General features: G+C 48.5%; 2 protein-coding genes across 2 annotated transcripts in view; both read left to right on the top strand.

Moving 5' to 3' along the window:
- Positions 1-160: 160 nt before the first annotated feature.
- On the top strand, positions 161-13,668 carry capzb (capping actin protein of muscle Z-line subunit beta). Its single transcript, XM_084464845.1, is given in 13 exon segments — positions 161-377; positions 4,743-4,832; positions 6,327-6,353; positions 6,355-6,449; positions 6,972-7,030; positions 7,033-7,068; positions 7,071-7,083; positions 8,099-8,240; positions 8,878-8,994; positions 9,109-9,174; positions 9,471-9,547; positions 10,065-10,158; positions 12,436-13,668. Coding segments are annotated over 12 exon segments (819 nt in total). The 5' UTR covers positions 161-374; the 3' UTR covers positions 12,436-13,668.
- Positions 13,669-15,318: 1,650 nt separating this feature from the next.
- Positions 15,319-22,479, top strand: part of celsr2 (cadherin, EGF LAG seven-pass G-type receptor 2) — a 17,352-nt gene continuing 10,191 nt past the window's right edge. The window contains exons 1-2 of the mRNA XM_084464475.1: positions 15,319-19,080; positions 21,527-21,582. Coding sequence (XP_084320601.1) covers positions 15,525-19,080; positions 21,527-21,582 — 3,612 coding nt within the window. The 5' untranslated portion in view covers positions 15,319-15,524. The remainder of the gene's footprint in view (positions 19,081-21,526; positions 21,583-22,479) is intronic.

Here is a 22,479-nt window from a genome sequence, read left to right as displayed (position 1 = left end):
CCGTAGTGTCGTGTCGCCTATGACACTACCCTCACCTTCTCTCTCCCTCTGCACCACTCCTCTCTTTCCATACTTGGCAATGCATTTCTTACTACTTTGCGATTGGCTGTTGTAAAAGCGAGGCCAGGATGACCCGGACATGCAAGCGTCGCTTGTTTTTCTCCGGCCTCCTTCCTGTACCCAGGTTGAGGAAGTGAATTCGCTGACAGGGTTGGGTTCTGTAGAGGGAGGCGAAAAGAAACATCTCATATTCGGTGGGGACAAAACACAGCAATAGTCGCGGGGAACCATTTATAAAACACATCAGTTATAAATTGCAGGCTCATCGGTGAAATCATATTCCCCCACTGACATCGCCACAGAACTCCGCAGACATGGTAAGGGCCGCGGGCTGGAGAGGGATGGGGAAGGAGGAGGGTTTTGGTGGGGCTGTTGGCTACCGCTAACGAAGCGATACGGGCTAAGGGCTAAGCTAACGCTAACGTTAGCTCTCCTTTATAGGAAGTGGAGGCTGGTAACTTGAGAGTCGTGCAAGGATCATGTATATCAACCGCCAAGGCGTCTTTACGACTCGTCCTAGCCCCTGTCGCCCCGTTGCATTTTGTCTTTTTTTGGTTCTCGTAAAGAACAACAATCGCTAAACTGTCTGCTAGTTAGCCTGCAAGCCATGGAGCTATTGCCAGACAGGATGCCCGGTTGGCTGCAAAATAAAGTTAGCACAGGATGTTTTGGATTTGAAAGCAAGTTGTTGTATTGCCTTAAAGACTAGCCTGCATACACACACACACCCCGGGTCCGTGCACTATACACGCACACGCGGTTAAAATAGACCAGCGCCGGGGTGCCTGTCGCTATAATAAGCCTCCTCTCTGCTGTTATTAACCATTACAAGCGCTAACCCCCTTGTCAGTAGCTGTCTTGCAAGAATGAACGTCAGTAATTCTGTGTTTTTAAATGTAAATGACAATTGGTTAACATAAATTCCATGTATGCCTGTATCATTGTGTACCATTCCAGCTATTTCATTTATTTATTTATTTATTTATGTATATGCTCTGTACATATATGCTGTGTATCCTCACTATGTCCACTTCTTAACGAATTGGGTAAAATAAAAAAAACGACACTGGCTATTTTAACACTATATCACTCGTATGAGCAGATATTGTCGGCACATTAACTTGAATGCGATACAACTCCGTTTCACATCGTTGGGAAGGCCAGGAGGTTTGTATCCCCTAGTCACCACTCTGTTTCTCAGCATCACCTCATCCATCCTCCTGGTGTGTTCCCCCCTGACCCCCAGGGGTTGTTGGTCCTAGCGAGTGTTTACACAGAGGCCGCGGGCGTTGGTAAACACTGTCAGGGAGCACAGGTGTCTGATGCTGCAGACTGAATCATCGACTGAGACAAGACTTTTAATACAAGCTAACAGGCTTGACATAGGCAAGAGCGTGTGGATGGAATAGCCATGGGAACTCTGTTAGCCCAGGGAAACCCCTCCCCCCCCCAAATACAGAAAAATGTTTATGGAGAGAAAGGCTTTCTTTCCATCGTGATGTTCAGTCGATAAAGATGCAGCTGTGAATACTTTGTAAGGTCCATACGCTTGAAGTGATGCGATGCAGAGATAACACTCTTGTGAATGGGTTTAGAGTGAATCAGATTCCTGAATGTTCTGTGGAAACAAAGGACTATAAACAAGTGCTAACTTTGATCTAGATGTTTACGGTGTGCGCCATTCAAAGAGTCAAGCTATGTTATAATCTTTTAAGGTGGGTCACCTACCTGTTGAAGACATGAATCACCAATGAGGAAATGTGCAGGTCATTTTCTGGGAAATGCTATATTGGACCCAATAAAGTAAAAGGGTTAGAAAAATGAAAAATGTTTAAAAATACATTTTACATTTACATTAACATTCAGGGCATTAAGCAGACACTTGTATCCAAAGAGACTCACGATATATCGCTGTCGGTACAGTGTACAGTATGTTAGCCAAACATTTGTGCATGTAATCTTTTGTTTAGAGCGTATCTGTTTAAAAACAGCCCATGGAAGTTTGAATGTCCTGCGTAGGGAGAGGCCACACTAATACAAATGGTGTGTGTCCATAGTAAAACACTGCAGTGGCAGGGTTGCTTCTCTGTGTCGTGGCTTAGTGGGAACCACACGTTTCCCCTCTCTGCTATCAGCCCCACAGCGGTTGGAGACATCTTTCTGTGCATTCCCAATCTTTTCGTGTTGTGGCTAGCCTGTCCATCTATACACACTGCTATCCTGCTATTCACTGCATATTTCCCTGGGGTTTCCCAGGGGGGGATAAGCTCAGCCATGTAGCCATGTCTGTTCTGCTTCTCCGAGGAATTATTACTATACTTTATTTACTTACCCGCCAGGCTAAAGAAAATAATAACAGGCTGGTTAACTTGAAATCTAGAGCCTCTAGGTTATTTGTAAAGTTGCCATCAAAACTTCCACGCAGAGAAACCGAAAAAGTACAAGGAAATTGACGTGTTCAAATCATGGCAAATATTTCTGTTTGCTTAAACAGAAACTTGTTCCTCTTGTGCATGGGCTTGTGGATGTGTTTAGATGTATTGACATTCCGCCTGAAACTGTTGTCTTTGGCTATTTTAGACAATCATTGATGACAAATGGTAAACTGTGACCGAGACGTCACAGTGGGGAATGAGGTAGTGTGGGCTTGAAATACATCCCACAATGCGTTGGACCTCCCTGATCTCGTACCCTCGTACAGAATGTAGCACGCTTACAGTAGGACGGGCCGGTGGAGGGGACACGGTAGAACGCCCTGACCGGTGCCCTCTGCAGCCAGCCTCCCGGACACCTTCATGTCGTCTATTTGATCAGGGACCGCTTTGAGAACCCAGCTGTATACCTGAGAAGAATGATGATTTATCTATTGCTGTTAGAATACCACAACCCTGGAAAACGGACAGCATTTCAGTGAGACTAATCTCTCTTTGCCTCACCTCACCTTCAAAACACTGATTCATGTTATCAAAATTAAAGGCTTTTTAATGTCAATTTTGCTGGACTAGTTCTGGGCAGGCTAGATTAAATGGCCCACTATAACTGGTCTACATTGTCATTAAAATTTTCTTTGACAGCAATGGAACAAATCTACCTGATGTCGGAAAACCAATTCGCAAATGCCTTTTAGTCTGGAACCTATCCGTTTATTAAAGAGGTGTTTAAAATGCCCAAGACTAAATGGCCTCTGGATGCAATTGGATAGACCTACAACCAATCAGAGCAACAAAACGTGACACATCAGCAGCAGCCATCTTGGTTGTTTAGGAAAATGCCTGAACGGCGCTCCCATAGGGCACTGTATCCTCATTGTATCAAACCTAGCCAATATTAAATGGACTGTTGTGATTGGCCCGAGCCGGCCAGGTCTGCTGGAAATCTGTCTGACAGGGAGGGCAGCCAGATGTATATAATAGAGCAAATTAAACATGAGCCCGCAGATTCATCTGGTTCCCAGGCTACAATAAATCTGAATCCACAATGAAACGTTGCTATTGATCCATTGTCAATACGACAAATTACAAGAACAGGGTTCTAGAATGAGCAGGACCTGCTAATAAAACAGCTGCAACTTTAAAATCAAATCCTTAATGGCACCCACTGCCCTCTTAACTGTGGTAACTACTCTGATAACATAATCATGACGACAATGATGACCAACGTAGTACAGATTAGGGAGGGATGTGTATTGACCTTGTCATTGGTAGTCTGTTGACACTAGTTGTAGCTGGACTCAGTTGGATGGATGATCTGATGGGGTCAAAGTCCATTCGGTTTCATTGTTTCTTTAAGGAGGAAAGCGTCTCTTAATCATCATTGAAACATTACAGCGACCATTGTTGGACTCAAAGGACAAACTAGGCCTGGGCATTAAAACATTAAATTATCGTATTGTGTTAGACTTTTGATCAATATCAATATAAAACGTGTTCAATATATATCGATAAGAGACTGGACCACCGAATCTAGCAGCTGGGTTTGTTACACAAACACGGTTCCATACTTATTTACTTTATTTGAGTGTTTTTCATTGTTGTATCGACATTGGAGTATTTATCAATGAAGAACTGTGGAAGGTCATATTAAGTGTTAAACAGAAGTGTTTAAATCCAGCATGGTAATTCTTAGTCTGTTTATGTCATTACAATTATCAATAGTTATCAATATGATCAAGTTATATCGTGATATGTATTTCAGCCATATCGCCCAGGCCTAGGACAAACGTATAAAAGCAAAAGTCATTTCATAACATGCAATGAACGACATCGGAGCTGTGCAACGTCAAAGACTACTAGCGGTATTAATCCGAGGTGTTTCCTGCGTGTTTAATAATTTTTCATTTATTTATTTATCGTTTATTTGATAGGGACAGATACAGTGTACATAGACAAACTGAGAACAGCTATCCAATGCAAGTATCATAGTGCTTATAGCAGATGCTAATTTGCAACAGAGGGGCTTTTGTGAAAACAAGAGATTAAAACAATGCGGTAAAAAGAAGTTAAACAGAGTACAGCGAGATACAATAAAGCACAAGGTAAGATAAGAAGATAAAAGAGGTTAAAACAGTGAGCTAAAAAGAAGATAAACTAAGTACAACAAGATACAATAAAGATATATTGCTGCGTGCAAATGGTCCGTTTTGGTGCGGTTTAATCACGTGACTTCCCTGTGTTTTGTTTCAGAACGACCAGCAGCTAGATTGTGCCCTGGACCTGATGAGGCGTCTGCCTCCTCAGCAGATTGAGAAGAACCTCAGCGACCTCATTGACCTGGTGAGACGCCACCTGCCCCGCACTGACGTATCAACTTGCCCCACACACGCACTGATACCCCCCCCCCACCCCCCCCCCCCCCCCCCCCAACACACACACACACACACACACACACACACACACACACACACACACACACACACTCTGAGCTTTGTGACGGTGAACTCACTTCTGGATCCCTGAAAACCGCGTTCAATATCGCAGCAGTGTTGTTAAGAGGTTTCGAATCTCAGGAGTTGGCCTAGAAATACTCTCAGCCATCCAGGTGCAATCCCATGAATATTATATAAGGGGTTTTGACATGATTTTTTCCAAATGTGTTAACATTTGTGTGCGTGTGTGTGTCTGTATTTTTCTTGGAGTGGAGTAGGTCAAGTGATTAGGTCAAGCGGAATTGGATATTTATTTAACAATCTTTTTTAGATTTGTAATTTCCACTACATGGAAACTCAATTAGAATGGTTTGCACGGACCCGCGGCCGTGCCAGGTCCTGTAGCCACGGCGGGTTTGCCACGGTGCTGCCTCGGACTGAATCTGTGATATATTTTTTTTTTTTTTGTTAAGCCTCATCCGAAATGAATGTTGTCACAGTGCTGGCAGCATTTGAAGAAGCACCCTCTCATGTGGTGCTGCCCCTTCCTCCTTCCACAACCCCACCTGCTGGCCGTCCTAGTTTTTCTCCCCCCCCCCCCCCTCCATTGTGTCTGGTTGTTAGTGAGTATTAGCAAAACTGTCAGTAACGCCTGCCTACAGGACACTCTGTTCTCGTCCCCTTTCTTTCTCCCCCTTCCGGGCAGTTTCACCTCAGTCCACCTGTTTTTTTTTTTTATCATCTCGTGTCTCACCTTACATGCTCTCCCGACATACTTTTTAAACACACGTTTGGGGTTGCCAGGTGTGGAGACTGTGTCAGGGAAGAACAGGGCGTGTGTGTTGTGTGTGTGTGTGTGTGTGTGTGTGTGTGTGTGTGTGTGTGTGTGTGTGTGTGTGTGTGTGTGTGTGTGTGTGTGTGTGTGTGTGTGTGTGTGTGTGTGTGTGTGTGTGTGTGTGTGTAAGCGGATACAGACAGGGTGAAGGGGCAGGGGTCCGTGCCACAGTGAGAAATCATTTTTCAGAAGCTAATTCTTTTTTTCAAGGTGTTTTGTCAGAGGTACTTCCGCAAATCTCTCTTCTTGTGCCCTACCCTTCTTGCTCGAAGATGTTGAAATGTGGAAGGAAGGAAAAGAGATTTTGGTTCCTTCATTAAATGACTCGGCGCGTACCAAACGTACCAAAGGAAGTATCTCGTGAAATATTGCATGGCATGCCCATTAAAGGGGCAAAATCAACCTCTTTTCCATCTGCTGGTTTAATTCATACGGTCTCACTCGTCTTTTTCACAGGCGAGCTGCCGTCTACTTGTAGAATTGTGTCCTTGTTTGATTGGCTTACTTACGTCTCTTTTTAATTAACACCCCTTTGTCCCGGCAATGTGCTCCCTGTGCTGTGTTCAGGTGCCCAGTCTGTGTGAGGACCTGCTCCTCCTCCGTGGATCAGCCTCTAAAAATCGCCAAGGACAAAGTGGTGGGCAAAGACTACCTGCTCTGCGATTACAACCGAGACGGCGACTCCTACAGGTAGGACTTCACAACTGCAGTTCAGCGGTGGCACCACCCGCATAGAGTTGGCGTATTTCTTTACACAAGATACACAATTGCTGAAATAGCTCTTCAGTGTGACTCAGAGCAAAGCGTTGGACTGGTATGAATGAGTAGGTTTGGGGGGGATGATTCTCTGACTCAGCACGTGTAGGTGCAATATGCTGCACTTTGACCTGTGCAGATCAAGCAGTATCTGTTTATGGTTAAATCAATTTGTTTATGCAAAAGAGGGCTCAGCCGAGAGATGACAATCATGGATAGAGTTTCAACAGCTTTAGATGTGAAACTCACATCTTTTAGATGTGAAACTCCTCTCGACTGAATTTCAATGGAAAGGATTACACACATTTCTACCTCCTTTTATGACTGAAACTGAGATTTAATTGTAGCTGCTCATGTCAAAAAGGACTGGATTGTGTAGATAACGTACACATTATGTCTTCAAACGGAGACAGCCCTAGTGTTAAACCCCTTTTTTTCCATTTCAAATCCATTCAGATCCCCCTGGAGTAATAAGTACGAGCCCCCCATCGACGATGGAGCGATGCCGTCAGCCCGCTGAGGAAGCTAGAGGTGGAGGCCAACAACGCCTTCGACAGTACAGAGACCTGTGAGTACCAGCGCACCCGCACCCGCCTTGAGCCCAAAATACACCTCTGGGTCAGCTCCTATTGCTAGGATCCAAGAGATCCAGGTCACTTCGCGGAGACCTGCGCACGCCAGTCGTGGATCTACGCGGACGCAAAGACGCGCGGTCCTCCCAGAGGTCGGCCCTGCGTGTCTTGTTGCTCTGCGGCGGTACGCGTTGACGGTTTTTTTTTTTCGTCTGCCAGACATGAGAATAAGATGAATGCACCCCAGCGGAAAAACACAATCTCTTGTGGATCACGATGCAACAGCCGCTTCGCTGTACGACATTCGAGCATTTTTCGAAATTGTTTCAATGGAGCATTAGGGAGAGATACTCCCTCTCGTGATTCCCGAGACAGAGTCTCTCCGCCAAGTGCTCCGTGTATGAAGAGAGACTCCCTCTCGCGATTCCCGAGACAGTATCTCCCCCCCAAGTGCTCCATGTATGAAGAGAGACTCCTCTCGCGAATCCCGAGACAGTCTCTTTCCCCCCCCAAGTGCTCCACTCCAGGAAAAGAGAATGTCTTGCGTTATAGGATTCCGTTACGCATTTCCTCGGTTCATTAACATTTGGGTTCGGGAACGCAATCCCACGCGGCTCCGTGTGTACACGCTCAGGTGACGTGGACGAATAAATGCAGGCAGCTGTGCAAAGATCTGCGGCGCGTGTCTTTGTCGCGACGTGGATCTCCTGCTTGAATTTCCGGCTTTAAATCCGGCTTTACTACACGGCTCCCTACTCTCCTCCTCCCTCCCTTTCCTCCAACTTCCACCCACCTCTCCTTTCCTGCTACACCCTCACTCTGCCCCTCCTCTTTTTACTCCTTCTCCCCCACCCCCCCCCCCCCACACACACACACACACACACACACACACACTGACTAAACACAACGTGTCCGGTCTTGACTCTAATGAACAGGGGCTGTCTCCCTCCTCTCTCCCTCCTCCCTCCCTCCCTCCTCCCTCCCCCCCTCCTCTCCCTGTGCGGGCGGCAGGTACTTTGAGGGCGGCGTGTCTTCCGTGTACCTGTGGGACTTGGACCACGGCTTCGCCGGCGTCATCCTCATCAAGAAGGCCGGGGACGGCTCCAAGAAGATCAAGGGCTGCTGGGACTCCATCCACGTGGTGGAGGTGCAGGTGAGCAAACACGCCTGCCTCCTCCCCCTCCTCCTCCTCCTCCTCCTCCTCCGTCCTGTTTTGCTTGTGGTTACTTCTGGCAGAAGAGCTCAACTCTGGGCGAACGGGAAGTTTTGGTTTGATTTTTTTTTTTGTGTGCAAATCTGTGTGAATGGGGCGTTTCACTTTTTTTTTCACTTCACGTTTGTTAACGATTGGGTCGCTGGAGGCGGGGGATCTGTAGGTGGGTCATTGGCGAACACATACTGAGGCAGCATTAGAAGACTGGTCTGTAAAGGTGACGAAACGACATCGGTTCCATTGGCCACTGTAAAAATACACTTATTAAAATCCCTTCCTGAATGCTTTGTCCAGTTTCCTTCGGTAGAATACTCCTCTCACAAAGCAGGAAACAAGACAAGTAACTCCACCCCTTGCAGTTTCTGCATTCAGGCCTGGCTCTGTGCGGTTCCCCCCAAGGAGTTCTGCAATGACAGAGTAGGACGAATCTGAGATTAGACTTATTTATTTTGGCTCGTTTCTCTCACGTACGGCCGCCTAGCCCTTTGTTAGTGTGTGTGTGTGTGTACGTGTGTGTGTTTACGTGTGTGTGTGTGTGTGTGTTGTAATGGCTGTGCGTCTGTTTCCCCGCGTGCAGGAGAAGTCGAGTGGCCGCACCGCTCACTACAAACTCACCTCCACCGTCATGCTGTGGCTGCAGACCACCAAGGCCGGCTCTGGTACCATGAACCTGGGGGGCAGCCTCACGAGACAGGTGTGTGGCGCGGCTGTTGGCAGCGTGGGGGTTGTGTTCTAACACGTGGCTCTACCACGTGTCCGCCCCCGCCCGGGCCCTGGTTTAAATGTCGCATTCGGTGTCACCTCACAGATGGAGAAGGACGAGACGGTGGGAGAGTCCTCACCACACATTGCCAACATCGGCCGCCTTGTGGAGGTAGGCGGTACTGCGCTGGGTCCCTGGGCTCATTAACGATCGTCCTTTCGTCTCCATTTAGTCCACTCTATTGTGGGTTATCGGACGCGCTTTTGTTCGGCAGTAATGAGAGTGGAATTACATTTGAGCTTTTCTACTGTTGAAGCCTGGACACGTGTAGACGTGATGAATCCACAGCGTTCCAGTCGTAGGTTCTGTCTGCCGTTGTGAATCTCATGGGATCCGAACAAATCGTCTTTAGGATATGGAGAGTGGCTAGCTCTTGTGTGTTCATCGCCCTTCCTTTGCCTCCCCAGGATATGGAGAACAAGATCCGCTCCACACTGAATGAAATCTACTTTGGGAAGACCAAGGACATCGTCAACGGCCTAAGGTAACGGAGCACGGAGGGCTCTGATTGGCTGGACAATTGTATCTCTTCACAGGACCGCACACCCCCCAGGGTCCCCGGTGCTTATCCTTCATGCCTCTTTATTTATTCCTTTGCTTCCTCTAGGTCTTTCCCCTGCGTTTCTTCACGTTTATACCCTTGTTTATACCCCATCCTTCTGTTGAGGTTTTGTCTCGCTGAACATCTCCTCATCCTGTCTTCATTTCCCGATCCCTCATTTCATCCTCTCCTCTCCTCTCCCTTGCTTGTTGTCTACTCTCCCCTCGTCTCCCCCACTGGTGTTTCATTGTTTCCCTTCTCATCCATGGTCTCTCCCGCCTCCCCCTACCTCCTCCCCCTCATCACGTCTTCCTTTCCCAATCTCCCTCTCTCTTTATCCTCCCCTCCGGGTCCTCCCCCACCCTTCTCATTGTTTTCCTTCTCCTCCATGGCCTTTCTCCTCCCCCCTATGCCGCTCCTACCTCCGGCCTCCCCCACTGTCTCTCCTCTCCTGATCCAGATCTATTGACTCTTTGCCTGATAACCAAAAGTACCGGCAGCTCCAGAAGGAGCTGTCGCAGGTCCTGACCCAGCGCCAGATCTTCATCGACTAGGTGCAGAGGTATAGCCTGGCATGGGAGGCCTGTGTATGCGCGTGGGTTGCATCAATGAACAGAACTGATAAGGAATGCTGATGTCCATCCTTCCTTTAACCCTTTAACCCCTTCACTCTCTTCTGAGGCCGTCTCCACCCCCCCTCCTAATACGCTATGTTCAGATATGAAAATGAAAGCCTGGTATGAGTCATATTTTTGTAAACCGCAGCCAATCACAGATCAGTGGATTTAAAGAACAAGCAACAAACTATTTTGTCTGATAACTAGGGCTGGCCGGAATACACCATTTAAAGCTTTGAATAATTGTCAGGTTTTCCAAACAAATGTTCCAATATTTACGCAAACATAGGGGAAAACAGGAGACATTCACACACAGTGCGTATCTTTCCCTACATTCCCCTACATTGCTGATTACTGCGTGGACATCCGTGCATTTGGAATCCACTCAGCGCTCTGAGTCCAACTCGGCAGCGCTTCAACGTAGCCTAAAACAAGGACTATTGCTGTTCAGCCAGAGAGGATTCACACACACTATTGTGTTTGACTGATCCCCATGAAGGGAATTAGGTTTAGTAAATGACAAGCCCATTGTTATTAGTAGGTAGAGCTTTTTGGTAGGGGTGCACGATAATTATCGGGCCGATAACAGAAATTATTACGTCATTCCGACGAAGTCCGATAACATGACGAATAGCCCCGATAACATAGCCTATCAACTACATTTGTCCCAGTGTTTGTTAGATGTGAAATGAAGCAAAAGAAGACGCTCTCTTCCTCCGGTAACGCAGTCGTTCGCAACGCCTTTCTTATTCGTCGTTTCTTCTATTTGTCTGTAACTCGTGCTCCAATCTTTCATCGATTGATGCTGATGTTGTGGATGCAACAGAATATATGATGCATCGCTGCAGCAACATTTAAGATGATCACGATGAGTTCTGCCCATTCTGCCTCCGTTGCTGTCTGCGGTCAGACCAAAACACACCTGAGTGACAGGGGTCGTCCTACGAACCTCGACCCTACGTCATATCCCGCCCCTTGCAAGTCAGCCCCCCTAAACCCCCCGTTGATTCTACTGATGTCTGCGCGACAATGTCATGATCTTAGGTCATGATCATATATATGGATATGTATATGTGTGTGTGTTATCGGTTATCAGCCTTTAGGAGCTGAAAGTTATCGGTTATCGGTATTGGTTAAAAAAAAAAAGTTAGCGTGCATCCCTACTTTTTGGTATCTTTTGGCCTCGAATGACTGCTAAATATGTTCATAATGGAAACTAACCCTTCTAAAATATTAACCCCACCACCCGCCACTATAACTATACAAGAAGTATTACTATTCTAATCACTTAATTTAAAGTCTCTGTCAGTCCCGCCCATTGTCACAACGGACGATGTCAAAGTGTATTCAAATAGTGTTTGTATATCCATACACCAAACCAACAAAGGTTAATTTGGTTATTCAGTATTTGGGGACAGCCCTTCTTACGGCCATCGCTGGAAAATGGGCAGCATTTCAAAGAAATGTCCACAAAATCCATTTGGCAACAGAGCTGTGAATCCCAGAGAGCTGTGGCCGTATAAACACACGGGTATCGTCTAGTGCTGCGCCTTGTTCCCAGGGAAGGTCAAGGGTTCAGAACTCCAGCCAAGAAATGCTCATCTGGCCATAAGAGAACCCCTTTAATGGGCCAACGGTGCCTGCTTAGGCTGTAGCAGAAATAGACATCATAACTGAAACAGAACTGTACAAATTGAATGAAGACTTGAAGAACATGATAACTCGAACGAAGTCAACGCCAAAACATCTGTCTCTGATTGCACTGTGTGTGCTTGTGTGTGTGTGTGCGCGCTTGCATGCCAGAATCCAACTGAAGTCAAATTTGGCAAGGGTTATGATCTTTTTTGCAGATTGTTTGATAATGTTGCCTAATTCTATTAAAGTAAATGCTATGATTTTCATCACTAAACTGGAGCACATGATTAACCCATGTACAACAAACATTACGCACAACAGCATTGCGCAGTGTGTCCGTAACACCTCTCCCAGGCCAACTGGACTGTGAGAGTGATATTCCCATGGCCAACGTTGATAAAACATATTCCTACCACTAACCGCTTCCACTCCCCACGTCTCCACACAGGATGTGGATGAAGTTTTCTTGAAGAAAACCCCCCCCCCTTTCTGCTCAATGTCGGGAGTGTTTCCTCATCGACGTCCGCATTCACTCCCATTGACTCTCTCTCTCTCGTCTCTCTCTCTCTCTCCCTGCAGGAGTGTCCAGACTCTGGCTGACAAGTCGAAGCAGGAGGCTCTGAAGAACGATCTGATGGAGGCGCTCAAACGCAAACAGCAAAGCTAGAGATGCTGCGGCCCGTGTCCTTCTGTCTGTCTCTCTGTCCATCTCTCTCTGTCTCTCTCTCTCTCTCTCTCTCGCTCTCTCTCTCTCTCGCTCTCTTGCTCTCTCTCGCTCTTCCGCACGCTCGCTCTCTCTCTTTCTCTCGCTCTCTCTCTCTCTCTCTCTCCCTGCCTCATTTCTGCCATTTCATTTCTTATTCTTTCTGTTTATTTACGTCTCTCCCTCCATACCCGTCTCACTCTTGCTGCACTCTTTTTGTTTCATTTGTGGACAAAACGACACAAAAAAAATGAGGAAATTCGTAGCTTATTTTTTAAATAAAACATTCACGCTTTTGTTTTGAGGCATCTCATTCACCACGAAAGCCATTTACCCCCTCCCTCCCTCTCTCTTTCTTTGTCTCTCGTACTATAAATATAATGATAGTATTACGGTTACTGGTAATATTGTCTCATCCAGAACTGGGTAATAGACAACACATACTGTACTGTTTATTCGGGGGGAGGGCTTTCGGCAAGACTATCAAATAGTCATCATTTCACATCCCTTTTGTTGCTTTCACCTATATCTTTCTTTTGTTTTTGTTTATCAAAACACCTAAAGCCCCTAATTTATGTGTAAGGATATCTAACCTGTCAATGTAGCTGCCATCTTTCAAAGGGTTGATGGGGGGAGGGGGGGGAGCTGTGTAGGGGTGGGAGGGCGTGGCCCCTGGGTTGAGGGGAGTGGGAGTTGAGGTGGGTAGGAAATGGTAGACTTTTACAAAACATGGGAATGGACTGTTAAACTCACTGTACATACCCATGCCATTAAGCACACACTCTTCCCTCCCCCCTCTCCATTTACACTGTGTATAACATGAATAATGGTCTCCCCTTTTGTTGCGCTATCCTACTCTCTCTCTCCCTCACTGACTCTCTCTCTCTCTCTCCCTTACTCTCGCTCTCTCTCTCTCTCTCTCTCTCTCTCTCTCTCTCTCCCCGTCTGTCTTTGTTGGGGGTCACAGTTTGTCTTGGCGTCTTAACGGAAACTTTTGACCATTTCCGTTTCGGAGGGGATTCTTTTGTTGTATTTTGTTTTTATTTTGTAAAGCTTATGATTCATATTGTATTAGAGCCTCCAGCAACAATAAAAACGGTAAAAAGCTCCCCTTGGCGTCTCCATGCCTGAGTTATTAATCATATTCTATTGATGAGAGGGTGAGGCTGTTCATCTGTTGGACCCGACCATGCATGTGCTCTTCCTAATGTTACCCTGGAGACCTTTGAGTCATCGCCACCTTATTTTGAAACATGCATACACACACCAATTAAAGCAACAGACACGACCTTCTCTTTAGATAAAGTTACCTCACCTCCATAAGGCACCATTTAGATCCCTATGAGAAATGTTTAGCTGAAGCTTGGGTTTTTCTCTAATCTTTTTCAATCTTAGGTCACATATTAGCCTGCTTAATTGACCATGTGTGATAATGTAATGAGGTGACTTATCGTCTGCTTATTCTGTGAACTATTTCCCTTATCCATATTGTCAGCCTGATAAAATTGATTTCTAGAAGCGTGTGTTTATAGTAAACCTACATTAAAATGATCTAAATTGAAAGGCATTTTATAGAGGTTTGACATAATTGTATTCTACTGTACAATTATGGACCCTTTTAAATGCTGTAAAAGATGCAGCATCTATCATAGGTCCACAAAGATCTACCATAAAATCAATATGGTGACTGTTGAAACTTAACATAAGTAGTTTTGCTTGTGTTTGTGCGACTGCCCTCCAACTTATGAAAGACATGAAGTTGTCCCCCCCGAATAGCCTGTCAATTATTTCTTAATAAATTATGTATTTGAAAATATATGTTAAATAGAAGCCGACTTTTGAAATAATTCACACATAAAAACACTTTTTAAAGGTTTTGTAAATGTCCCCCCTATGCATCTTGCTCAGTGGTCTGAACCATTGATTACAGGACATCATTTGATATACGTTGATGATGTAATTTGTGTCCTATCAAGAAAAATCCATGTTTGTGGTTCCCCACCAAGTCGTAATGAGATTTGCCCTTTTGCCAGTGACTACTGCTATGACATCCATGTAAATTGTCCGTTCCGACCTACATCGTCACTTAGCATCTGTACTTACATGAACAAGTCAGTAGGTGGCAGCAAATCTCTATTCAGCTTGAAATGAACGCTACGAAAATTGAAGAAGGCTTATGTTGCCTATTACGGCATTGTTTTTGCTTTGGAGGGGGGATGAAAGCATAGCTGTACTTATTTAAACTACCGCTTTAAAGTACAGATCTTACTTAAGATCTTTGAGATCTTTGGTGACAACCACTTTTCCCGTTGAAATATTAGATAATACAAATGAGGTAATAAGTTTACAGATTTAATATTTTTTTAATATTTTGAATATGTATCTCTGTGACTAGTATTTCGGAAAACTGATACACAACTTAAGTTTAGTTTCCTCGAGTTTAGTACCATGTTCTAGTAAGGACCCCGTGGGATAGCTCTATCAGAATTGCGCGCTCTCTCTCTCTCTCTCTCTCTCTCTCTCTCTCTCTCTCTCTCTCTCTCTCTCTCTCTCGCACTCCCCCCCCCCCCCCCCCCCCGCACTCTCCCCCTCTGTTCACCTACCCCCCGCGCGCCCCCTACACACACTCTCTCTCTCTCTCACACACACACACACACACACACTCACCCCCACACACACACACTCTGAAACAGGTTCATGATAATGAGAAGCCTCAAGGCGCTGTGGTAGCAGGAGCCATTTTTTCATTCATGCGGAGCCGTGCGGACGGAGTTGAGGGACTGGCGTGTTTTGATGAGAAGCATCGGCGTGGTCCCTGCGGTTCGTATAAACGTTAAGTGGGATTACCTGCGGAAGTGCGGCGCAAAGAATGGATACACTACAACAAAGGGAAACGCACAGGCGGAAAGTTTAGGGGGCCGCGGTGAGAAATTACTCTTAACTGGATAAACACTACGGAGGAGCGATGCACGTAATCAAGTGGGATTTGTTTTTTATTTTGTGGTGGTTGGAACTGATATCGTTATCGAACTGCTACACCGTTCACCTACGTGAGGATGCGGAGATAAGGACTCTACTTGCAAGTGTGCCGGAGAGCGGAGAGTGCACTTTGGATCAGGTAATCGCTCCGAAATTCACCCAGGACTTCATTGAGACGGACGCAGAGGCTGGCATTGTGTTCGTCTCGGACAAGATCTATTGCCCCTCGCTCGGCTCAAACCCATTCACAGTGTACACTGTTGCCGAATGCTCTGACCATGATTCCAAGGTTAGGCACCTCGTCACTAGTCAATATGATGTGCATGTCCATGGTAAAAACTGTTCAAACAAACACAAAAGAAAGTCTCAGTGGGATATGGAGGTTTTCAGTTTGTTTAGGTACGGCGGCCGGCATATACAGTGCCATGAAGCGGGTTCTGCGTTGTTCCGCGTGTGGGAACTGCTCCCCACAGCCACAACACGCAGCAGCGTCCACTGTAAGGTGACCACTAATCCTGACTTCTACTTTTCAAGGGGAGAGTTGTTTGTTTTGAAGACGCTTTGCTGGAGACATGACCTCCTCTTTGAACTAGACATGGACTGTAACATAGACCATGAAAACGGGCCTGAGGCCAAAGTTGACCATATCTCCATCCACTGGCGTGTAGGCCAGGGCTCTTTCACACAGGCTCATCTAGGCAGGTTATTAGAACAGGCAGCCCAGTCAGACGCAGGCATTGTGAGCAGAAAGAAGCGAAGTATCAACAACAGCCCTCAGTTCAAACCCCCCATGTACCAAGTGTCTGTGCCAGAGAACAAGCCAGCAGGGACGTCGGTGGTTGTTTTGAAGGCTGTGGACGTGGATGAGGGCGAGGCAGGCAGACTAGAGTACGTTATCGAAGCTTTATTTGACAGCCGCTCCAACAACCTTTTCGCCGTCGACCCGGAGAACGGGGCGGTCTCCACCGTGGAGGTGCTGGACCGGGAGACCAAGGACACCCACGTGTTCCGGGTGACCGCCGTGGACCACGGCACCCCTCGCCGCACCGCCATGGCCACCCTCAGCATCACGGTCAGCGACACCAACGACCACAACCCCGTGTTCGAGCAGCAGGACTACAAGGAGAGCGTCCGGGAGAACCTGGAGATCGGCTACGAGGTGCTGACCGTGCGCGCCACCGACGGGGACGCGCCCGTCAACGGCAACATCCTGTACCGCGTCCTCAACAGCAACGGCTCCAACGACGTCTTCGAGATCGACCCCCGGTCCGGCGTGATCCGCACCAAGGGCCCCGTCGACCGGGAGCAGGTGGACGCCTACCTGCTGCTGGTGGAGGCCAACGACCAGGGCCGCGACCCCGGGCCCCGCAGCGCCACCGCCACGGTGCACATCATCGTGGAGGACGACAACGACAACGCGCCGCAGTTCAGCGAGAAGCGCTACGTGGTGCAGGTGCCCGAGGACCTGGTCACCGACACGGAGATCCTGCAGGTCACGGCCACGGACCGGGACAAGGGCAGCAACGCCGTGGTCCACTTCAGCATCATGAGCGGGAACACCAGGGGCCAGTTCTACATCGACGCCCAGACGGGCAAGATGGACCTGGTGAGCCAGCTGGACTACGAGGCCAATAAGGAGTACACCCTGAGGATCCGGGCCCAGGACGGCGGCCGCCCGCCGCTCTCCAACATCAGCGGCCTGGTGACCGTGCAGGTGCTGGACGTCAACGACAACGCGCCCATTTTCGTCAGCACCCCCTTCCAGGCCACGGTGCTGGAGAACGTGCCCCTGGGTTACTCCATCATCCACATCCAGGCCGTGGACGCCGACTCCGGGGATAACTCCAGGCTGGCGTACCGCCTCACAGACACCACGCCCAGCTTCCCTTTCTCCATCAACAACAGCACGGGCTGGATCGTGGTGGCGGCCGAGCTGGACCGCGAGAGCGTGGACTTCTACAACTTTGGCGTGGAGGCCCGCGACCACGGCCGGCCCGTCATGTCCTCCTCGGCCAGCATCAGCATGACCATCCTGGACGTCAACGACAACAACCCCGAGTTCACCCACAAGACCTACTACATGCGGCTGAACGAGGACGCGGCCGTGGGCACCAGCGTGGTGACGGTGTCCGCCGTGGACCAGGACATCAACAGCGTGGTCACCTACCAGATCTCCAGCGGCAACACCCGCAACCGCTTCTCCATCACCAGCCAGAGCGGCGGCGGGCTCATCACGCTGGCGCTGCCCCTGGACTACAAGCTGGAGCGGCAGTACGTCCTGATCGTCACGGCCAGCGACGGCATGCTGTACGACACGGCCAAGGTGTTTGTGAACGTCACGGACGCCAACACCCACCGGCCCGTCTTCCAGAGCTCCCACTACACGGTGAACATCAACGAGGACCGGCCCGCCGGCACCACCGTGGTGTCCATCAGCGCCACGGACGAGGACACGGGCGAGAACTCGCGCATCACCTACTTCATGGAGGACAGCATCCCGCAGTTTGACATCGACTCGGACACGGGCGCCGTGACCACCCAGACGGAGCTGGACTACGAGGACCAGGTGTCCTACACGCTGGCCATCACGGCGCGGGACAACGGCATCCCGCAGAAGTCGGACACCACCTACCTGGAGATCCTGGTGAACGACGTCAACGACAACTCGCCGCGCTTCCTGCGGGACCACTACGTGGGCACCATCATGGAGGACGTGCCCGTCTTCACCAGCGTGGTGCAGGTGTCCGCCACCGACCGGGACTCTGGGCTCAACGGACGCGTGTTCTACACCTTCCAGGGCGGGGAGGACGGCGACGGGGACTTCATCATCGAGTCGACGTCGGGCATCGTGCGGACTCTGCGCCGGCTGGACAGGGAGAACGTGCCGGTGTATAACCTGCAGGCCTTCGCCGTGGACAAAGGCCTCCCCGCTCTGAAAACATCGGTTAACATCCAAGTGACCACCCTGGACGTAAACGACAACCCCCCGGTGTTTGAGAAGGACGAGTTTGACATCATGGTGGAGGAGAACAGCCCCATCGGCGTGGTGGTGGCCCACATCTCGGCCTCGGATCCAGACGAAGGAAGCAACGCGCAGATCATGTACCAGATAGTGGAGGGAAACATACCGGAGGTGTTCCAGCTGGACATCTTCACCGGGGAGCTGACGGCGCTGATCGACCTGGACTACGAGAGCCGATCGGAGTACGTCATCGTGGTGCAGGCCACCTCGGCGCCTCTGGTCAGCCGGGCCACCGTGCACATCAAGCTGGTGGACAAGAACGACAACGTGCCCGTGCTGAAGAACTTCCAGATCATCTTCAACAACTACGTCACCGACAAGTCCAGCAGCTTCCCCAGCGGCGTGATCGGGCGCATCCCCGCCCACGACCCCGACGTCTCGGACCAACTCCACTACAGCTTTGAGGTGGGCAACGAGCTCAACCTGGTCATCCTGAACCAGAGCACGGGCGAGATCCAGCTCAGCCCAGACCTGGACAACAACAGACCCCTGGAGGCCTCCATGACCATATCTGTGACAGGTGAGACGCTCCCTCTCATGTTTACCTCTTTGCATGTTTACATGTTGTGCCATGTCGATCATGTTGGTTGCTTTCATGAAAAGCTATATTTCCCAGATGTGGTATTTCTTTGTCTAATGATATGGCAAATACATAATGTATGTTAAAATGGGGGAAAACGAAATGAAACATTGACCAACATTGACCATTGTCATACCATCCCCCCATCTATTCTCTTTCGCAGAGTTCGCCATTTCCCCGTCCCTGTGCTAAAGCACTTGTTTGTCTGATTAAGACACACCTCTTGTTTTCATGTTAGACTCTCTGCGTCTGAACGGTGTTGCTCTCAAATGGCCTAATCCTGTGGGATCCTCACTTTGGTAGCTTGAGTGATCAGTCACCATGATTGCCCTTCAAACAGCCCCTCGTCATTAGATAGGGTGATAGATTTGTTCTAAGCCCTTAGCCATGGCCTATTTCCGATGGCGGGTCTATTTTAGCTGTTGTATTTTTAAATAACTTCCTTTTAAACTATTAACCCTCATTCATAACCATGTTTCTTTCAGACCGAGACTAAATCGTAACAGTGAAAGAAAGTAATTAAGGATGGCATATTTAGGTTAACTGTGAGCCAGTGTTTGCCGTGTGTGACACTGCGTTGGGTCAAAATCACAGGGAATCTGAAATAAGGTCAGGAGACGATGGAACCACAACAACAACAACAAAAGATTCCCAATTAACTGTGTGTGATTACTGCTGCCTTGCCCTTTCCTCCACCTCTGCATCTTTAATTGCACCCGTTTCCTGCACCGCTTGTTTGCCTGTGACTCTTGTCTGCTTCAAACATTCGACTGAACCTGAACATTACCTCAGGGCAGCGCTGGCTGTCGTGGCCATCCCTGGTAGCCTAGTTACCGCGGCTCCTCTGTGTTATTAGTAGGGAGGGTGGCAATCTCAATGTCAAGGAAATGCAATCATATTTGAAATGATTAAATTTAACCGTGTACTTGTTGTCGCTCGCATATGGGCTGACGGTCCTCGTGACAATATCATATTTGTAAATTATAACTATGGCTGGTCTCGTTCTGTTGATGTCTGGTGTCTTTTTTAATTTGAGCCACAGATATTGACACGTATTAAGCAAAGTGTCAACAACACTGTACGGGTGTTGTTGGGATATTGGCAATTGCAAAGTGTGCTTCCTTTTTTATTTTAACTGTCTGCGCTCCCTGGAGCCTCCTTTCAAACGTAAGGAGTCCCCGGTGACAGATGAGCAGGCTGCCGGCCTCCACAGAGGACAATGGGAAGCTGTTGGGTTCCAGCGCCGCGGCACTGGGGCTCATGCTAGCTTCTGGAGGGGGGGGCAACAGCTGTGACTCCGCCACCGACCAATTAGAGGCCTGGCATCTCGGCGCGTCCAGCACCTGCTGGGGTATATATGTCAGCACCCCTGCAGGGCGGAGTGGAAGATGGAGAGGGCAGGGGTGGGGAGTGGATTGGGCGGGAAGACTGGGTTGGGGAAAGAGAGGGGGTTGGGGGGGGGGGGGGGGGAGGTTATGGATGGAAATTGCCGGTGTAACAGGAATGTATTGGATAGTTCAAGGGCACTGAGATATGGGAGAGAGACGTTTTACTGAGTGACTGAAGAACAAGGAAATGGGGGGGATGGCGGGGAGGGGGGGGCGGTGTAGAAAGATAAGCTCTGCCCCTAGATGTTGGTGACCCCAATTTGAAAGTGCTTTTCCCTTCCGAGACCTCCCAAGTCTTGGTATTATTTTCGGCTTCACACTGTGGTGTGGGAGCCCTAGTGCATGTTATGGGTTTATGGGTTTCATTATGTGTTGCTGGACTGCAAGTGATATAGGGTTAGGAGAAACAATGCAATATCAGTTTTGTAGATTGTATTAATGAATGATGTCAAGATAAGTTGAGCTATTAATCAAAGCACCAGTCGCAATTCCCAGCTCCTTTCATAACTCTTAAGGGACATGTTTGGAAAACTCCTTATATAAAAAAATGTACATTTATATTACATTTTTAATCAAACCTACCTTTTTATTCTTCTACTGTGTTAGTGAAATCAAGTCATCTCAATGTTAAACGAGCGAAACGGTTGCTCCAGCAGATGTTGTTGTACTGTGCTATTGTGCATTGGGATTAATCGGCAGTTTTGTGTGTTTATTTGATCTGCATTCCTGGATGTGTGCCTGGAGGTATTTGGCCCTCGAGAACAAACAAAGGTCCTGAATCTTGAGATGTACGGTGTGAATGCACCATTGTATTCGCCAGAGATGTTTGACTAGTTTGTTTGTTAATTGAGACTCCTCATGTACTTTTGCCGTAGAGTCGTGTTGGCTGCCTGGCACAAACAGTAGTATTATTTAATATAAATGAAACCAAATGATCACAGGCAAAACGTTTCAGAGTTTTGATGGTGGGATCCACCGCGCTGTGTCCAATCTCCAAGATGGAGGGAAGCGAGGAAGCCACGAAGTAGTGATGAGGATTCTGCTCACGCAGCAGGTCAGGAAGGTGGTTGTAGTCTGTGGGATTAGCATTGCGTCTCAACCAGGGGCTCTGGCAGGCTTCTGTTTACATACTGTGGAACTGATCTACTGTTTCAAGGCATGCATGAGCGTGCATAAATAGGTGTTTGCATAAAATGATGGAACCCCCCCTCTCTCTCTCTCTCTCCTTAAAACCGCTGGAGGAGGTTCTGCTAGTCAAACAGTGTTGGTTGTTGATTAGAATGTGTGAAGCGATGGCAGGCAGAGTCCGTCGATAACATCGTCTTTGATTCTCCGATTCTCCGGCTGTCGTAATGACATTATAATCTAACCACGGAAAGGTATTTTTATACGTGATCAGGAATCATTTGGATGCAACGAGGAGCAGGGGGCGGAAATGAAAAGGTGACCATATATCAGAGTCAAGGTGGCGATGGCTGGCCGCGAGCCCAGCCCACTGGCAGACAAACTGCTACATGCTACGTGCCTTAGCCCCGCTGAGCCAACAAACATCCACAGCGGCCTGTGGAGTTTTCTAAACCAGGCCCGGCCTCCCATTCAAAGGCCTCCTCTAACTCAGGCATCCTTTGGAAAAGCCTCATGTCACAACGGAACAATCCAACACGCCTCCCCGCTCGTGATTGCTGTTTAATTTCGCCCCCACTAGCTGCTGCAGTAAATAGGTGTTGAGTAGGTGGTTGTCCTCTTTGGCTTCCGGGGGGGGGGGGGGGGGCCGTGTCGCTGGCAGTGACTGGCCCAGTCTGATGTGTGGAGGGCGGTGGAGGCTTCAAGGCTAAATGCCACAGGTCTCTTCCCCCCCCCCCCCCCCCCCCCCCCCCATCACCGCGGGGCCAGGGGCCAGAGACCTCTGCTGCTGCGCACCACCCACCTGGCGGTCACCATGTCACCATTT

The sequence above is a fragment of the Micromesistius poutassou genome (assembly GCF_964030765.1).
Source record: "Micromesistius poutassou genome assembly, chromosome: 2".
Lineage (NCBI taxonomy): Eukaryota > Metazoa > Chordata > Actinopteri > Gadiformes > Gadidae > Micromesistius > Micromesistius poutassou.
Note: the sequence above shows the minus strand (reverse complement) of the source record. Positions and strands in the feature narration are given on the sequence as shown.